Below are 20,675 nucleotides of genomic sequence, written 5' to 3' on the forward strand. Positions count from 1 at the left end.
ACTACACATGGCTGTGGAGGCCATGTCTTTGGGTATTTTTCAAGGGGATTAGTAAAGGGCCCGTACCACTTGCCGATTTTTTGCGGCATGATGCGGCAGTGACGTATTGACAAGTCTTTTGGCGACACTGATATGACGCCGGCAGTCGCCGAAGAAATCGCCAAGTGGGACAGGCCATTAAGGGTGTCAAAGATTACAGGGAGAAGGCAGGACGATGGGGCTGAGAGAGATAGATCAGCCATAATTGAATGGAGGAGTGGAGTTGATGGGCCGAATGGCTCAATTCTGCTCCTATGACTTATGAACTCCAACTAAATTCTGACCTATGAACTGGCTTGACTGCTCGAAAGATTTTTGGCTTTGTTTTGATTTTTCTTACACAAAATTGGGTTTAAAATTTAGTTATTGTATTTTTATTTTAATGTTTGTTTGTTATGTTCGACTGCAGTTGTACAGGGTCTTGGTGAGACCACACCTGAAGTATTGCGTACAGTTTGTTTTGGTCCCCTAATCTGAGGAAGGACATTCTTGCCATAGAGGGAGTACAGAGAAGGTTCACCAGACTGATTCCTGGGATGTCAGGACTTTCATATGAAGAAACACTGGATAGACTCGGCTTGAACTCGCTAGAATTTAGAAAATTCTGGTTAGGAGAGCCAGTGCTGACCCGTTGGGCCCGCTGCCCCAACGATATCTTCCACCAAACTGCGCGTGTGCGTGGCTGCCGCCTTCAAAGTTGTGCCGTTGACGGCAGAAATTAAGTTAAAGTTAATAAATTGAAGGGAAAAAAAACGCTCTTGACTCAAAATTTCTCCGAGATGGGACTTTAACCAAAACCTTCAAAGTCGAGGCTATCGCAAGCCAAGTCTTGGCTGAGACAATGTGCGCAATCATTCAGCCAACGATTTGATGTCCGTTTCAGGTTATTAGGTTTGCTTGTTCGCTGTGATTATATCACAGTGTTGTTGCAAAGGAATAAGTCCTGCTCTGCTCTACCACTGCCTGTGTCTTCGCCACAGAAAATAAAAGCCATCGATCTTGTGGCCATGTACTTAAAATTGTTCATCTCATGGAAACGTTCAAAGCTGAAACTGACTGATACTTAATTGGGGTATTGCATGCAGTTCAGGATGCCCCATTACAGGGAATGTGTGGAGGTTTGGACAGGGCGCAGATCAGGTTCACCAGAATGCCGCCTGGATTAGAGGGTTTCAGCGACAGGGAGAGGTTGGATAGATCCGGATCGTTTTCTCTGGAATGTCGGGGATTGAGGGCAGATGTGATGCAAGGGTACAAAATTAGGGGAGGCATAGTGAGGTAGTCAGAACCTTTTTCCCAGGGTGGAAGTGTCCAACAACAGAGGGCATGGCTATAAGGTGAGAGGAGGAAAGAAAGCGAATAGGCACGTTGGCCTTCATAACAAGAGGAGTTGAATATAAGAGCAAAGAGGTCCTTCTGCAGTTGTACAGGGCCCTAGTGAGACCACACCTGGAGTATTGTGTGCCGTTTTGGTCCCCTAATTTGAGGAAGGACATTCTTGCTATTGAGGGAGTGCAGCGTAGGTTTACAAGGTTAATTCCTGGGATGGCGGGACTGTCATATGCTGAGAGAATGGAGCAGCTGGGCTTGTACACTCTGGAGTTTAGAAGGATGAGAGGATATCTCATTGAAACATATAAGATTATTAAGGGTTTGGACACGCATGAGGCAGGAAATGTGTTCCCGATGTTGGGGGAGTCCAGAACCAGGGGCCACAGTTTAAGAATAAGGAGTAAGCCCTTTAGAATGGAGACGACGAAACACTTTTTCTCACAGAGAGTTGTGAGTCTGTGGAATTCTCTGCCGGTGGAGGCCGATTCTCTGGATACTTTCCCGATGTTGGGGAAGTCCAGGACAAGGGGTCACAATTTCTAGTTTCACAGTTTCGAGGGGGCACTAGTTCCTGCATCTCGCCTGTCCAACCCCTTAAGAATTTTGTAAGTTTCTATAAGATCCCCCCTCAATCATCCAAATTCTAGCGAGTACAAGCCGAGTCTATCCAGTCTTTCTTCATATGAAAGTCCTGCCATCCCAGGAGTGGGTGAACAGTAGTTATTTAGTATAATTGTAAGGATTGGAAGGTAGTTGGTGATTTTGTACTATGGTGGTGAGTGTGTTACCACAATTACATGATCGTAATTAAATTAATTATTCATGATTAATTAATTAAGGGACAGAAGTTTAGGGGTAACATGAGGGGGAACTTCTTTACTCAGAGAGTGGTGGCGGTGTGGAATGAGCTTCCAGTGGAAGTAGTGGAGGCAGGTTCATTGGTATCATTTAAAAATAAATTGGATAGGCATATGGATGAGAAGGGAATGGAGGGTTATGGTATGAGTGCAGGCAGGTGGGACTAAGGGGAAAAAAGTTGTTCGGCACGGACTTGTAGGGCCGAGATGGCCTGTTTCCGTGCTGTAATTGTTATATGGTTATATGGTTATATGTTATATGATACAAAGAAAAACAAGTTCCCTTTGCCTGGCTTAGAGAATGTCAATAAGCAGGTCTTATGACTGTCTCATTCAGTGGAGAATTGTTTCAGAAGGGGAAGATTAACTCCCACATGTCAGAAACAGCTGGCAGGGAAATACCCTGTTGTCTGCACAGCCTGTCCTACACAACTATAATTAGATGTATCTCTTCAATCTGGAGGGAGGTGCTAGGATAGAATAAAATGGGTTTAGGCATATTGTGTCGTTTGCCCTTCCGTTGTTTGTACTGCCCCTCCCCCTCTTCCCCGGACCCCACACGGACTCGCACCATTTCTCCCCGTCCCATTCCCCTTACACCGACATTCCCTCCCACGGTTTCACAATACACACCCAGTCTTACACCTTTCCTCTTTTCCATCTCCGGCCTTTGGCTAACCATCTGCAGATTAAAAACCTATCCTCACCTGTACCCGCCGCTCACTCATGACGCTCTGTACTGCCCCTCTTTGGAGAATGGTGAGTCTGTGGAATTCTCTGCCTCAGAGGGCGGTGGAGGCCGGTTCTCTGGATGCTTTCAAGAGAGAGCTAAATAGGGCTCTTAAAGATAGTGGAGTCAGGGGATATGGGGAGAAGGCAGGAACGGGGTAATGATTGGGGACGATCAGCCATGATCACATTGAATGGCGGTGCTGGCTCGAAGGGCCGAATGGCCTACTCCTGCACCCATTGTCTATTGAACTTCAGCGGCAACTTTTTCACTCAGAGGGTGATCTGTATCTAAAGGGATTGCCAGAGGAAGCTATGGAAGAGAATACAATTGTGGCTTTTAAAAGACAATTGGACAGATGCATGGATAGGAAGGGTGCAGAGGGCTAAGGGCGGATGCGGCTAGTCTTGGTTGGCATGGACAATGTGGGCCGAAGGGCCTGTTTCTGCACTGTGTCGCTCTATGATTCCACGACCCTGGTGTACTAATGCCTGTCATCTCCTCTCCCTGCGCAGGTCCTGACGAGGCAGCCCCAAGGAGTTGGAGGAAGAGGAAGGAGAAGCCGAGAGGGAAACAGAGGGAAGAGCCCGCAGATGGAACCGGAAGCGTAGCCATGGAGACGGTTTAGACCGCGATGCGTACCCGGGGCGGGGCGGGAGGGAGGGGAAGATGACACAGCACCTCCCGCCCAGCCAGAGCCGCCAGTTCGACGCCGAGTCACGCCGCCCGGACTACAGCGCCCGCCACTGCCCCGGACCACCCACCGCCCCAACAGGCCCGGAGCCTGGTGCCGTGCATCGGGTTGGACAACCCCTCACCCACTCCTGGCACGACGTGGACATCGGGGAGTGAGTCTGTTGGACATTACGACTGAGCAGAGTGACCCACTGCTCCCCCACCTTTCCTTTTTACCTCGCCCTGACTTTAATTTAACCCAAATTGACTTTTTTATCTCCACTCTTGAGGTTTTTTTTCACCCTAACTTTTATTTAACCTCTGCACGACTTTTTTACCTCACATTGACATTTTTTTTAACCTCGCTCTCTTTTTTAACTCTACCTTCACTTTTATTTTAACCCCACCCTGATTTTCCTTTACCCCCAACTGACTTTTTAAACATCATTTTGACTTATTTTTGCCTCCTTATTTATTTTTTACCTCACCTTAATTTTTTTTTTCCCTCACCTCTACTCTGACAATTATTTTTACCTCACCCCGCTTCCCGGTGGAAGACGCCATCGGACACCAAGGCCTCGTCTCCATCAGTGGTGATTGTCTCTTCCCGTCATTTTGGGGGAAAGAGTGGTCCGCCATTTTGCGGGGCCATCAACAACCCCCTCCTCCTCCCCCTCCACCCCCACCGCCAGGTCTTGTCCAGTTAGGCTCCATGCCTCGCCCGTCCCGTCAGAGGCCAAGCGAAGGCCTCTGAGGCCAAACGCGGGGGGGAAAGGAATCCAACAACAACAACAACAGTTAGGGCGCTGTCGGCGAGCCGACCTCCCTCCCACAAAGCCGTGGTTGTCCTTGTGAGGGAGGGAGGGAGGGAGGCGGGAATAATGGTCAGTCGGCAGGGCAACCGTCCACTGGCTTCCAACGCTCACTCCCACTCGGAGCCCGCCATGACGGTCAGGTCGGTGCTGTTGAAGCGCGACCCCGGGCGCTCGATGGAGGGCGAGAGGATTCACCACCGCCGGCGGCACAAGATGCAGCAGGTCCGCTTCAAGGACTTGGCCGACGGGCCTGAGGAGGTGGTGGTGGGGGGGAGGACTCCCGAGGGCAATTGCCAAGGGATGCCGGCCCTGCGGAACTGGTACCCGGCCCGGCCCTGCTCCCTCACCCTCCCCATCCCCCGCAAGGCCTGCATGAGCACTGCCATCCAGACCTCGCCCAGCCTCCAGAAACACTTCCCCGCCTGCCGCGCCCGCAGTAAGAGCGTCAGCGACCTGGGCGCGGAGGACGATAAGGACGAAGGAGGGGACCCTCTATCCGACCACTGCCCCGCCCCCGAGCTGGCGGAAGGCCAGGATGCGGAGGAGGAGGAGGGGGAAGAGGACCATGAAGGGGTGGTCAAGGAGCAGCAAGAGGCAGCGATGAATGGGAGGATGGTGGAGACAGTGGCCACGTCCTGCAGGGAACACTGTCCTTCCACCCAAGATAGAGAGAAGGTTTGTGAGAAGACCTCTGAGGAGGTCTCCGAGAAGGTATCGGAGGAGGTCTCCCAGAAGGTCCAAGACTCCAACTCCAACGGTTCTTCCGCATGCCATCGCGCTAAAGATCCCACCGTTCCCAAGGCGGTCCCAGATACCCTCTTGGAGGGCAACTTCAAAGCATTTATAGCCGGGCAGCACTGTGCAACTAAGGGTGTGAGAATCCTCTCCGCCAAACCCTGCTCTCCCATCTCCAAGGTGAGTCCGCCATCATCCAAAGACAATGACACGGACAGGTACTCACTGAGCCAGAGGCCGTGCCACAAACTGAAAGCTCCGCGGCACGATTTGGACGGGGACCTTTCCGACTACGGAAAGACTATGGAGCCTAGCCCAACGAGCCCCAACCACACGCTCGCCAAGGACCAAGTTTGCACCTTCCCCAAATCCTGCTTGAAAACTCCGCTCAATCCCAAACAGCCTGGCGTCTCCCATCGGACCGACCAATCTCAGCTCTGCATCTCGGTGGTGGACCACTCGCAGCCGACCGATGTCAAGAACCCACCATCCCAGCCTCTCGCCAAGTCTCCTGTCCGATCGGGAGGAGGCCACACGGGGCCGGCACTGAAGGCTGACGTCCGACTGGAACTCGTGCTGAGTGGGGGAAACCCTCAGGCCAATGCGACAGAGCCGGCCGCTGCCGCAGGGAGCCAAGGGCCTAAGCCAGGTCGGACTACTCAATATGAAATCACTTCTCTCCAGTCCAGACTACAGAACATGGAGGATGTCCTGCAAACCAGCCAGCAGACCATCAAGGTTCTACTGGATGTCATTCAAGACCTGGAGAAGAAGGAAGCTGTTAGAGATGGGTAGGTACCTGATCTTTTGTTGACTAAGTCCTCTGGATACTTTCAAGAGAGAGCTAGATGGGGCTCTTAAAGATAGCGGAGTCGGGGGATATGGGGAGAAGGCAGGAACGGGGTACTGATTGGGGATGATCAGCCATGATCACATTGAATGGCAGTGCTGGCTCGAAGGGCCGAATGGCCTACTTCTGCACCTATTGTCTATTGTCTAAGTTAATGAGTGATAAGAGCAGAATTAGACCATTCGGCCCATCAAGTCTACTCCGCCATTCAATCATGCCCTCTCAACCCCATTCTCCTGCCTTCTCCCCATAACCCTTGACACACCTTGACTAATCAAGAAATATCTATCTCTGCCTCAAAATTATCCATTGTCCTGCTGTACCAGCTATGGCTCAATGGGCATAGATATATGCAGCTCGGGTACAGGCCATTCGGCGCAAATTGTCCATGGTGGCTTCCAGAGATAGTCCAACTTGCCTGTGGTTGGTCCATGTCCCTATAAACGTTTTCCACCCATGGGCATGAAAGATGGGTCTTTCAAATGTTGTAATTCTACCACCTCTACCATTTCTGGCAACAGATACTTTTCCCCACCACCCTCTGGGTAAAAACTTAAGAGCTCTTTAAGCCATTCCCCTTTCACTTTAGATCCAGTGGCGCAGCTGGTAGAGCTGCTTTCTCGCAGCGCCAGAGATCCGGGTTCGATCCTGAGCTTGGGTTCTGGCCGTGCGGAGTTTGAATGTTCGTGCAGGTGCAGCAGGCAGTGAAGAAAGCGCATGGTATGTTAGCATTCATAGCAAAAGGATTTGAGTATAGGAGCAGGGAGGTTCTGCTGCAGTTGTACAGGGTCTTGGTGAGACCACACCTGGAGTATTGCGTACAGTTTTGGTCTCCTAATCTGAGGAAAGACATTCTTGCCGTTGAGGGAGTACAGAGAAGGTTCACCAGACTGATTCCTGGGATGGCAGGACTTTCATATGAAGAAAGACTGGATAGACTCGGTTTGTACTCACTAGAATTTAGAAGATTGAGGGGGGTTCTTATAGAAACTTACAAAATTCTTAAGGGGTTGGACAGGCTAGATGCAGGAAGATTGTGCCCGATGTTGGGGAAGTCCAGAACAAGGGGTCACAGTTTAAGGATAAGGGGGAGATCTTTTAGGACCGAGATGAGAAAAACATTTTTCACACAGAGAGTGGTGAATCTGTGGAATTCTCTGCCACAGAAGGTAGTTGAGGTCAGTTAAGGAGTGGATGTGAATGTGGGATAACATCGAACTATGAACGGATGATCGATAGTCAGCATGGACCTAGAGTCATAGAGTGATAAAGTGTGGAAATGGGACCTTCGGCCCAACTTGCCCACACCAGCCAACAATGTCCCAGCTACACTAGTCCCACTTGCCTGCGCTTGGTCCATATCCCTCCAAACTGTCCTATCCATGTACCTGTCTAACTGTTTCTCAAGCGATGGATAGTCCCAGCCTCAACTACCTCCCCTGGCAATTTGTTCCATTCACCCACCACCTTTTGTGTGAAAAAGTTACTCCTCGGATTCCTATTAAATCTTTTCCCCTTCACCTTGAACCTATGTCCTCTGGTCCTCGATTCCCCTACTCTGGGTAAAAGACTCAATGCATCTACCCGATCTATTCCTCTCATGATTTTGTACACTTCTATAAGATCACCCCTCATCCTCCTGCGCTCCATGGAATAGAGACCCAGCCCACTCAACCTCTCCTTGTAGCTCACACCCGCTAGTCCTGGCAACATCCTCGTAAATCTTCTCTGAACCCTTTCAAGCTTGACAATATCTTTCCTATAACATGGCGCCCAGAACTGAACATGATATTCTAAATGCGGTCTCACCAATGTCTTATACAATTGCAACATGACCTCCCAACTTCTATACTGAATACTCTGACTGATGAAGGCCAAAGTTGATACTTGAAGCAAAGGGCCAGTTTCAATGCTGTATCTCTAAACTAAACTAAATCGGGCTCTGCCATCTAGTTTTATACTCCCTTACCCTGAGGGAAAGACTGTCACCTTATTTATGTCCCTTATGAATGTACATACCTTCAGCTTCCTTCACACCAGGGAACATTTATTGTCACGTGTAGCGAGGTACAGTGAACAGCTTTTGTTGCATGCTAACCAGTCAGCAGAAAGACTATACATGATTACAATTGATACATTTACAGTGTATAGACACATGATAAGGGAATTACATTTAGTGCAAGGTCAAGGTCATATCTTTCTTCCATATAACCATATAATAACCATATAATAATTACATCACGGAAACAGGCCATCTCGGCCCTACAAGTCCGTGCCGAACAATTTTATTTCCCTTAGTCCCACCTGCCTGCACTCATACCATAACCCTCCATTCTCTTCTCATCCATATGCCTATCCAAATTATTTTTAAATGATACCAACGAACCTGCCTCCACCACTTCCACTGGAAGCTCATTCCACACCGCTAACCACTCTCTGAGTAAAGAAGTTCCCCCTCATGTTACCCCTAAACTTCTGTCCCTTAATTCTGAAGTCAAGTCCTCTTGTTTGAATCTTCCCTATTCTCAAAGGGAAAAGCTTGTCCACATCAACTCTATCTATCCTTCTCATCATTTTAAAGACCTCTATCAAGTCCCCCCTTAACCTTCTGCGCTCCAGAGAATAAAGACCTAACTTATTCAACCTTTCTCTGTAACTTAGTTGTTGAAACCCGGGCAACATTCTAGTAAATCTCCTCTGTACTCTCTCTATTTTGTTGACATCATTCCTATAATTGGGCGACCAAAATTGTACACCATACTCCAGATTTGGTCTCACCAATGCCTTGTACAATTTTAACATTACATCCCAGCTTCTATACGCAATGCTCTGATTTATAAAAGCTAGTATACCAAAAGCTTTCTTTACCACCCTATCTATATGAGATTCCACCTTCAAGGAACTATGCACGGTTATTCCCAGATCCCTCTGTTCAACTGTATTCTTCAATTCCCTACCATTTACCATTCTTCATCCTATCCTTATCTGCCTAAATGTTTCTTAATGTGATAGTACCTGCTTGAGAGAGAATAGGTTTTGAGGTGAGAGGGGCAAAGTTTAAAGGAGATGAGCAGGACATTTTTTTACTCAGAGGGTGAAAAGTGCCAGGAACACGCTGCTGGTGTTGGTTGAGGAAGATACGATAATGGCATCTGGATTGGCGCATGGACATGCAGGGATAGACTAGGAAAGCGGAGGTTTAGAGGGATACGGGCCAAAAGCGGGCAAGTGGGAAAGGTAAGGTAGACAAAAATGCTGGAGAAACTCAGCGGGTGCAGCAGCATCTATGGAGCGAAGGAGATAGGTAACCTTTAGGGCCTTCTTTAGATGCTGCTGCACCCGCTGAGTTTCTCCAGCATTTTTGTGTACCTTCAATTTTCCAGCATCTGCAGATCATAAAAACATAGAAATTAGGTGCAGGAGTAGGCCATTCGGCCCTTCGAGCCTGCACCGCCATTCAATATGATCATGGCTGATCATCCAACTCAGTATCCCGTACCTGCCTTCTCTCCATACCCCCTGATCCCCTTAGCCACAAGGGCCACATCTAACTCCCTCTTAAATATAGCCAATGAACTGGCCTCAACTACCCTCTGTGGCAGAGAGTTCCACAGATTCACCACTCTCTGTGTGAAAAAAGTTCTTCTCATCTCGGTTTTAAAGGATTTCCCCCTTATCCTTAAGCTGTGATCCCTTGTCCTGGACTTCCCTAACATCGGGAACAATCTTCCTGCATCTAGCCTGTCCAACCCCTTAAGAATTTTGTAAGTTTCTATAAGATCCCCTCTCAATCTCCTAAATTCTAGAGAGTTTCCTTCTTGAACAAGTGGGAAAGGTAGGCTGAGGTGCATGTTTTCCATGCTGTACGATTTAATGACTCTTATAAGTGGAGGGGGATAGATTATGTTGTTTACACAGAGGGCGGTGAGTTCTTAGAACGCACTGCTGGGACGGGTGGTTGTGGAGGCAGATTGAATAGTGGCTTTTTAAGCGGTTTTTGGATAGGCCCATAGATATGCAGGGAATGGAGGGAAATGAATAATATGTAGGCAGGCAAGAGTTGGTCTTCACATCATTAAGAGTTGATTTTATGGAGGTGCATAAAATCGTGAGCGGAATAGATCGGAGAGTCTCTTGCCCAGAGTAGGTGAATCGAGGACCAGAGGGCAGAGGTTTAAGGTGAAGGGGGGAAAGGTTTAATAAGAATCTGAGGGGTGACTTTTTCACACAAAGCTGCCAGGGGAGGTAGTTGAGGCAGGAACTATCGCAACATTTATGAAACAGTTAGTTAGACAGGTACATGGATAGGACAGGTTTGGAGACTTGGACTAAACGCAGGCAGGTGGGACTTGTTGGCAGGCGTGGGCAAGTTGGGCTGAAGGGCCTGTTTCCATGCTGTATCATTCTATGGCTGACATCATGTTCCGCCCGAACATTGTGGGCCAAAGGGCTTGTTCTTGTGCCAGAGTGATCACCACCGGAAATTGGAGGAGCAGCACCTCATATTCCGCTTGGGCAGTCTGCACCCATGCGGCATAAACATTGAATTCACCAATTTCCGGTAGCCCTTGCTGTCTCCTCCCCTTCTCAGCTCTCCCTCGGGCTACTCCTCATCATCCTTTTTCCTTTCTTCTCCCCGTCCCCCCCTCCCCACCCTGCATGTCTGAAGTAGGGTTTCGGCCCGAAACGTTGCCTATTTCCCTCGCTCCATAGATGCTGCCGCACCCGATGAGTTTCTCCAGCACTTTTGTCTTCCTTTGATTTTCCAGAATCTGCAGTTCCTTCTTAAACACTTGTGCTGTACTGTCCTATGTTGTATCTCGGAGAGAGAGAAGGTGGAAATATTAGTTTATCCATCACAGTGAGCAATGCTGATTCCCCTGTGATGGATGTTTGTGTTAAACTCTATGGTGTATTGTGTCCTTTTTTTACTTGCATGGCCGTAAGGTAACTGAAATATCACCGTACCTTAATTAGTGCATGTGACAATAAATGTGAACGTGAACTAGTAGCGTGACTCTCCCCCCACACTGCAATGTATGGTTGACTTTAGTTGCTAATGCACCCATTGAACAACAACTGAGAGCAGAATGGTGATATGGATATGTATCATTTACAATGATACATTTGGCTTAAAACATTTCTCTGTCCTAAACCCCTCAGTCCATAAATGATGCTGTGGGATATTAATGCTCAAACGCCTAAAGCGATGTTCTGAAAATTCAATGGCATTCAAATTGAGCAGCTTTACTGCACACTAAAATAATACATAAAAGATATTCTAATGTCGCCTGGATTTATTCTTATGACTGATTCATTTCAGGTGATTAATTGTTTTAAATGTGTGCCCTCTGATATCTGATACTCCCATCAGAGCACCAATTTTGCCCAGGTCGAAATTGGCCCAAATCCCATTTAAGCTCGCAGCTTAAAAGCTTCAATTAATCGTTCGGTGAAGGACATCGGTGTAAGATAAGGACATTGGAGAGGAAGTGATCACATGTTCACTGTCTGTTGCTAATAACACAGCAAACAGATTTACTAAAGCAGTGAATGAGACTGTCACAAAAGGTATCGTGGAACAAATCAAGCCGCTTGCCCAGGCTGTAAAGGGCCCTGTCCCACTTAGGGATTTTTTTCGGCAACTGCCGGAGTCATTGACCGACGCATCAGGGTCGTCCAAAGATTTTGAACATTTCAAGATCCAGCGGCGACAAAAAAAGGTTGCGAGACTTGAGGAGACACGGCGTGTCTATACGTCGGCACGCCGCGTTACCGCCGCATCACGCCGCGACTTTTTCGGTGACCCAACACGTCAGTCAATGTTGCCGACAGTCGCCGAAAAAATCGGCCAAGTGGGACAGGCCCCTAAGAGACGTCTGAACCAATAGTCAAGAGTCAATTTAATTGTCATTTGGACCCCTGGAGGTCCAAACGAAATGCCGTTTCTGCAGCCATACATTACACACAAATAGACCCAGACACAACATAATTTACATTTTACATAAACATCCATCACATAGCTGTGATGGAAGGCCAAAAACAAAACGTATCTCTCCACTGCACTCTCCCCCCCCCCCCCCCCCCCCCCCCCCCGATGTCAGAGTCAAAGTCAAAGCCCCCGGCTGGCGATGGCAATTGTCCCGCGGCCATTAAAGCCACGCCGGGTGGTGCGAGGTCGCACACCGGGTCTTGGTGTTAGAGCCCCCGGCGTGCGCTCGCAGAGTCCCGCGGCCATTCCAAGCCGCGCGGGGCAGTGGTGTTAGGCCCCGCTCCAGGAGCTCTTCAACCTCGCAACTCGGGCGGGAGAAGTCGCCGTTGCAGGAGCCCCGAAAAGCGGTCTCCCTCCAGGGAGCCGCCGTCCGCAGACCTGCCGTTGGAGCCTCCGACTCTCCACACAAAGACTCCTGACTGGGGCTGAGGGAAATTTACTACAATCTTTGTTTAATGTTTTCTCCCTCCCCCCACCCCCCCCCCCCCCCCCCCCCCCCCGCCCCCTCCCCACAAGGAGTGCAATGACAAAAACTTGAAGGCATGGTGTACGCGTGAAAGAAGGAAATTTAAAAGGAGATGCGCGGGCCAATATTTTTTTACACAGAGACTGGCACTGCCAGGGTGGTGGTGGAGGCAGATACGATAGTGGCTGTAATGGCAACTTCAAACTTTTCCAAGTTTCAGCTTTTCATTGCCGTTACTACGCAGGCAGGGAGGTCTGAAACTTAATTGATTCTGTATTGGTTGTGCAGACAAAGTAGTGAACGCACCAGATCCTCTTTATACATATACAAATTGTAGCTCTCCATTCTTACTATCTGATCTGGTAAAAACGGTATTCTTTCTCCCGTGCCTGCTCCAGTCTAATCTGACCACTCCCTGTGGTTTCACTATGTGTAACGTTCATCTACGTCTCAAAAGCCCACCTCCAGGTGTTCATAATAATTCTGCAAGCAATGTCTGGACAAAATAATAAAATGTGCTAACAGTATGTAGCCTAAGCATGAATGGCTCTGACACTGGTGTTTAAGAGGCTTTTAAATAGGCACATAGAAACATAGAAAATAGGTGCAGGAGTAGGCCATTCGGCCCTTCGAGCCTGCACCATCATTCAATATGATCATGGCTGATCATCCAACTCAGTATCCCATCCCTGCCTTCGCTCCATACACCCTGATCCGTTTAGCCCCAAGGGTCACATCTAACTCCCTCTTAAATATAGCCAATGAACTGGCCTCAACTACCTTCCAGAGATTCACCACTCTCTGTGTGAAAAACGTTTTTCTCATCTCGGTCCTAAAAGATTTCCCCTCTTATCCTTTAACTGTGACCCCGTGTTCTGGACTTCCCCAACATCAGGAACAATCTTCTTGCATCTAGCCTGTCCAACCCCTTAAGAATTTTGTAAGTTTCTATAAGATCCCCCACCCTCAATCTTCGAAATTCTAGCGAGTACAAGCCAAGTCTATCCAGTCTTTCTTCATATGAAAATCCTGCCATCCCAGAATCAGTCTGGTGAACCTTCTCTCTACTCCCTCTATGGCAAGAATGTCTTTCCTCAGATTAAGAGACCAAAACTGTACGCAATACTCCAGGTGTGGTCTCACCAAGACCCTGTACAACTGTACATGAATGTGCAGAGAATGGAGTGGTGCGCATTACATGCAGGCAGATGAAAGGAGTTGATCTTGGCATCATGTTTGGCACAGACATTGTGAGTTGAAGGGTCTGTTTCAACTGTACTGGTGGAAGAATTAGGCAATTGATCAGAAACAACCCTTTTCTACAGTAACCCATATGGGTTACTTGATCACATTGGATGGCGGTGCTGGCTCGAAGGGCCAAATTGCCTGCTCCTGCACCTAGTGTCTATTGTCTATTGATGGACTAGACTAGACCCATATCTGCAGTTGCACAGGGCCTTAGTGAGACCACACTTGGAGTACTGTGTGCAGTTTTGGTCCCCTAATTTGAGGAAGGACATTCTTGCTATTGAGGGAGTTCAGCGTAGGTTCACAAGGTTAATTCCCGGGATGGCGGGACTGTCATATGCTGAGAGAATGGAGCAGCTGGGCTTGTACACTCTGGAGTTTAGAAGGATGAGAGGGGATCTTATTGAAACATATAAGATTATTAAGGGTTTGGACACACTATAGGCAGGAAACATGTTCCTGATGTTTGGGGAGTCCAGAACCAGGGGCCAAGGTTTAAGAATAAGGGGTAAGCCATTTAGAACGGTGATGAGGAAACACTTTTTCTCACAGAGAGTGGTGAGTCTGTGGAATTCTCTGCCTCGGAGGGCGGTGGAGGCAGGTTCACCGGATACTGTCAAGAGAATGCTCGATAGGGCTCTTAAAGATAGCGGGGTCACGGGATATGGAGAAAAGGCAGGAACGGGGCACTGATTGGGGATGATCAGCCATGATCACATTGAATGGTGGTGCTGGCTCAAAGGGCCGAATGGCCTACTCCTGCGCCCATTGTCTTTTGTCTATTGGTTCATGTTGCTACTTATCAACACTCTTTTTTGCACTCTCATTAAATAATAATAATAATAATAAATTTTATTTATGGGCGCCTTTCAAGAGTCTCAATGACACCTTACAAAAATTTAGCAGGTAGAGGAAAAACATGTAAGGGGAATGAAATAAATAGTAGAGACATGACTAGTACACAAAGTAAATACAGAATTCAATACAAAACACAGTATGAGGCAATTCATGCACAGATGAAAAGGGAGGGGCACGTGGGGCTAAGGATAGGCAGAGGTGAAGAGATGGGACTTGAGGCGGGACTGGAAGATGGTGAGGGACACGGAATGCGGATCAGTTGGGGGAGGGAGTTCCAGAGCCTGGGAGCTGCCCTGGAGAAGGCTCTGTCCCCTAAACTGCGGAGGTTGGACTTGTGGATGGAGAGGAGACCGGCTGGTGTGGATCTGGGGGACCGTGAGGGTTGGTAGGGGGAGAGGAGGTCAGTGAGATATCGGGGGGCCAGATGGTGGAGGGCTTTGTAGGTGAGGATCAGGATTTTGTAGGTGATCCGGTGGGAGATGGGAAGCCAGTGAAGTTGTTTGAGGACTGGAGTGATGTGATGCCAGGATTTGGTGTAGGTGATGAGTCGGGCGGCTGCGTTCTGGACCAGTTGGAGTCGGTTGATGTAGGTGGAGCTGATGCCAAGGAGAAGTGCAATAGTCCAGTCGGGAGGAGATGAAGGCATGGATGAGTCTTTCAGCAGCGGGTGGCGTGAGAGAGGGTCTGAGTTTGGCAATGTTGCGGAGATGAAAGAAGGAGGTTTTAATGACATAAATGGCCTACTCCTGCACCTATTGTCTATTGTTATCACTCAAGTCCAGTGCTTCTTAATGGTGAATGGTTTAACCCAGGGGTGAAGAAATTATTTGGGGAATCGAATTAGTTAACAGAAAAGTTGGGATGTAATGTTGCAATTGCATCTAGGGATTGTGAGGGAAATTCTGGAGTTTCGGTGTACAATTTTCTTCAGACTGATCGGGGGGGGGGGGTGGGTGGGGACAAGAAAGAGAGTAAAGAGGAGAGTAGCTAGAATGTTGCCTGGGGAGGAGACAACTAAGTTACAGAGGAAGGGAGAACAAGTTAGGGCTTTATTCATTTGGAGCGCAGAAGGTTAAGGGAACTTGATAGAGGTTTTTAAAATGATGAGAGGGATAGACAGAGTTGACGTGGAAAAGCTTTTCCCACTGAGAGTAGGGAAGATTCAAACAAGGGGACATGACATGAGAATTAAGGGACTGAAGTTTAGGGGTAACATGAGGGGGAACTTCTTTACTCAGAGAGTGGTAGCTGTGTGGAATGAGCTTCCAGTGAAGGTGGTGGAGGCAGGTTCGTTTTTATCATTTAAAAATAAATTGGATAGTTATATGGATGGGAAGGGAATGGAGGGTTTTGGTCTGAGCGCAGGTATAACCTTCTAGGGGAGATTAATGTGTTCGGCACGGACTAGAAGGGTCGAGATGGCCTGTTTCCGTGCTGTAATTGTTATATGGTTATATGGTTTGTTTTTTGCTCATGTGACAAAATCAACCATATACAAAATTATACAGGCGAGAATAAGACAAATTTCCAAAAAACATAAGAAAATTTAGTCGAGGGTGAATGAAATTTTGTGCTAAAGACTCAAGGATGAATTACACTGAAATAGTTTAAGAAGCACTGCGTCTAGTCTATCAAGAATGTGTCTGGTATCACCCCATGTTTTTTGTTCCAATGTCTCATTCAAAAGATAGCAACTAAGGTGGACGTTTGCCCCACTTAGTGTGTGCCAACTCTTTGAAAGAGCTCTGCATTCAGTCTCACTCCCCTATTTCCTCTGCCTTTGTAGCCTCTGATTATGTATTTTTTTTGTTTTACTGAATGGTTTATGTGATTAATGCAACACGAGCAATGTCATTTATAGTCCACGAATAATTGCCCATATTTTACAACAGCAATTGCCTAAATGGCAATAAGAAACTGCGGGGATCCTGACAGGGACAATGCCTTTCAGTGTTTTCATTTTTGACGGAAATATCCATGGAATTAAAATTCCACATACATAATTTCACACAGAGGGCGGTGAGTGGAAGGAACGGGCTGCCAGAGGAGGTAGTTGTCGCAACATTTAAAATACTTTTGGACAGGTGCATGGATAGGACAGGTTTAGAGAGATATGGGCCTGAGGTACCTTAGGGGTAATAGGCAAGAGACAATAGGTGCAGGAGTAGGCCATTCGGCCCTTCGAGCCAGCACCACCATTCAATATGATCATGGCTGATCATCCACAATCAGTACCCCGTTCCTGCCTTCTTGGAACATAGAAAATAGGTGCAGGACCCAGGATGTGGTCTCACCAGAGCCCTATACAACTGCAGAAGAACCTCTTTACTCCTATACTGAAATCCATAAATGAATCAAGGGGATATGAGTACTGATTGTGGATGATCAGCCATGATCACATTGAATGGTGGTGCAGGCTCGAAGGGCCAAATGGCCTACTCCTGCACCTATTGCCTATTATAGATACATAGAAACATAGAAACATCGAAAATAGATGCAGGAGGAGGCCATTCGACCCTTCGAGCCAGCACCGCCATTCATTGCGATCATGGCTGAAATTCCCCCAATCAATAACCCGTGCCTGCCTTCTCCCCATATTCCTTGACTCCACTAGCCCCTAGAGCTCTATCTAACTCTCTCTTAAATCCATCCAGTACTTGGCCTCCACTGCCCTGGGCAGGGAATTCCATAAATTCACAACTCTCTGGGTGAAAACGTTTTTTTCTCACCTCAGTCTTAAATGACCTCCCCTTTATTCTAAGACCGTGGCCCCTGGTTTTGGACTCGCCCAACATTGGGAACATTTTTCCTGCATCTAGCTTGTCCAGTCCTTTTATAATGTTATATGTTTTTTATAAGATATCCCCCTCATCCTTCTAAACTGCAGTGAATACAAGCCTAGTTAATCCAAAAGCACTGTTGAACCCAAGACATGCTACGTTTTCACAGTGACCTGTTACAATGAGCATTTGTGGAGGTTTTGCCGGTGAAGAGAATCACTGTGTGGTTTGGTCTGACATTAATTCCCACGGGCTTTGAAGAGGAGATTAGCTTCGGTATGAAATGACCACTTTGACTTTGAGCACTTTGCAATTTGATCGGCTGAGGTATATGGGTCAATTTAAAGATCTTTTTCAGCCCAGCTGGCCTCCAATTTCCACGATGAGCAGGCGAGGGATAGAAAGGGATTTCAAACGCATCAAAAAGAGCAAAGAATAATTGTTACTCAGGGTTTTGACTGATTGAAAGATACAGCGTGGAAATAGACCCTTCAACTCATGCAGACCATCGACCTCCCATTCACACTAGATCAACGCTATTCCACCTTCTCATTGAATCTCTGCACAGCAGGAGCAATCTGTGGAGGCCAATTAACCTATAACCCCGCGCGTCTCTGGGATGTGTGGCTCAACCGGAGCCTCGGGGAGAACGTGCAAACTCCCCACAGATAGCATCCGAGGTCAGGATTGTACACGGGTCTCTGGTGCTGCGAGGCAGCGCTCCCACCAGCTGTGCCACTGTGTCGCAATGGTATTGAATTAAAGTCCTAATGCAGGCAGAGAGATGAGCAAAGAGAGCATATGGATTTTAGGTAGAAATCGAATGCAAGAGTCAACAAAATCATGATGCATCTCTCCAGGAGTTTGGTTAGGGTGCATTTGGAGTATGTTGTGCCGTTCTGGCTGCCCCATTACATGAAAGAGAGGGTGCAGAGTTATTGTACCAGAATGCTGCCTGGATTAGAGGGGTTCCATTACAGGGAGAGGTTGGATAGACTTTCCAGGAACAATACAGAAAGTGCAGGATCAGTTCATTCCAAAGATGAAGATTCCAAGGGGTGTAAGAGTTGACCGTGGCTGACAAGGGAAGTCAGGGACAGTATAAAAATAAAAGAGAAGAAGTATAACGTAGCAAAGATGAGCGGAAAGCAAGAGGATTGGGAACCTTTTATAGACAATAGACAATCGACAATAGGTGCAGGAGTAGGCCATTCGGCCCTTTGAGCCAGCACCGCCATTCAATGTGATCATGGCTGATCATCCCCAATCAGTAACCTGTTCCTGCCTTCTCCCCATATCCCCTGACTCCGCTATTTTTAAGAGCCCTATCTAACTCTCTCTTGAAAGTATCCAGACAACAGGCCTCCACCGCCCTCTGAGGCAGAGAATTCCACAGACTCACAACTCCCAATGAGAAAAAGTGTTTCCTTGTCTCCGTTCTAAATGGCTTACCCCTTATTCTTAAACTGTGTGGCCCCTGGTTCTGGACTCCCCCAACATCGGGAACATGTTTCCTGCCTCTAGCGTGTCCAAGCCCTTAACAATCTTATATGTTTCAATGAGATCCCCTATTGACAGAGCAACCTTTAGTCTCAGGGTGGAAATGTCAAAGACTAGAGCTTCATGGGCCTGTCCCACTTAGGCGACTCTTTAGGCAACTGCCAGGGACTAGTTTTAATGGAATTCACCTACAACACCTGGCCGCAACCTACAACAGCAAACATTGTCGCCATTGTTTCCGATACTTTTTCAACGTTGAAAATTTTGCAGCAGGAGCCTGTGGTCGCCCAAAATAGTGGGATTGGCCCTTTCAGGTGAAAGGGGCAAAGTTTAAAGGAGATGTGCAGAAATGTTTTTGTAAACAGAGAACGGTGAGTGTCTGGAACCCACTGCATGGAGGGTGGTGGTGGTGAAGCAGCTAAGATCAGCATTTTAGATGAAAATGGGCATTTAAGAAGATTTTATGCAGGCATGTTTTTGTTACACAGAGGGGGACTGGGTGTCACTTCAAGGCAGAGGAAGGTGTTTTTAACGGCATCATACTGGGCATGGGGACGTGGGCTGAATGGCCTGTTCTTGTGATGTACCATTCTGTGGAATGTCACCTCTCAGAAAATAGGTTGAGGTGGCCCAGTGGCGTGTTTTGTACAACTTCTGCCCCACAGCGCAAGAGACCCGGGTTCAATCCTGACCTTGAGTGCTGTCTGTGTGGAGTTTGCACATTCTCCCTGTGATCATGTGTAACTTGGTATCATGCTCAACTTGGTGATGGCGCACCAATGGACCTGTCCCTGTGCTGTACAGTTCTATATGCTATTTATTCCTGAGCAACTTAGAATCATCAATAACAGACTGAAGTTGTGGACACTGCACCTGGCAGGTCTACATTTCTGATAGGGATGGCTTGCTATTGTGATTAGGTGTTTGTCAGAGCTAACTTTTTATATTACACAGCGTAAGGTTCCTGTTCTCAGGTTTTTCCCACCCCTGACATTTAGAAACATAGAAACATAGAAATTAGGTGCAGGAGTAGGCCATTCGGCCCTTCGAGCCTGCACCGCCATTCAATATGATCATGGCTGATCATCCAACTCAGTATCCCGTACCTGCCTTCTCTCCACACCCCCTGATCCCCTTTAGCCACAAGGGCCACATCTAACTCCCTCTTAAATATAGCCAATGAACTGGCCTCAACTACCCTCTGTGGCAGGGAGTTCCAGAGATTCACCACTCTCTGTGTGAAAAAAGTTCTTCTCATCTCGGTTTTAAAGGATTCCCCCTTATCCTTATTTCTTCTTTGTTGTGCTCCCATTGGGCAGAAGGTACAGAAGCTTGAAAGCGTGCACCACCAGACTCAGGAGCAGCTTCTTCCCGCTGTTATCAGGCTTCTGAATGGTCCTTCCATAAGCTAGGGTACTGTCCGATTCACCTCCACCCCATTGAGGACATTGGACTTTGTCCTTCTGCTGTATTTTCTATGTTTCTATGCTTGCCCCACCCCTGACTCTCAGTCTGAAGAAGGGTCTCCGACCGAAACACCACCTGTCCATTTTCTCCAGAGATGCTGCCTGACCCGCAGAGTTACTCCAGCATTTTGTGTCTCTCTCCGTCTAATACAAGAGTGTCTACAAATGGGCACTGTAATTTTGTGAGGAAACTCGTGCCCATCTGAATACAAAGTGGAAACAATCTCTTCTCTCCAATCACCATCCCTCAACTTAACAAGCATAAAATCCATCAAAGGAAATTAAAAGCACTTTGCTTAAATATACACTGAAACACAACGTTAATGGAATCT

General features: G+C 47.7%; 1 protein-coding gene across 1 annotated transcript in view; it reads left to right on the forward strand.

Moving 5' to 3' along the window:
* The first annotated feature begins 4,514 nt into the window (after positions 1-4,514).
* The window catches only part of LOC129694490 (INSYN2B protein-like), a 97,485-nt gene continuing 81,324 nt past the window's right edge, over positions 4,515-20,675 (forward strand). Inside the window, exon 1 of the mRNA XM_055631207.1 lies at positions 4,515-5,974. Within this exon, the coding sequence (XP_055487182.1) occupies positions 4,515-5,974 (1,460 nt within the window). The remainder of the gene's footprint in view (positions 5,975-20,675) is intronic.

This window comes from Leucoraja erinacea, unplaced genomic scaffold (genome assembly GCF_028641065.1).
Source record: "Leucoraja erinacea ecotype New England unplaced genomic scaffold, Leri_hhj_1 Leri_68S, whole genome shotgun sequence".
Classification (NCBI taxonomy): domain Eukaryota; kingdom Metazoa; phylum Chordata; class Chondrichthyes; order Rajiformes; family Rajidae; genus Leucoraja; species Leucoraja erinaceus.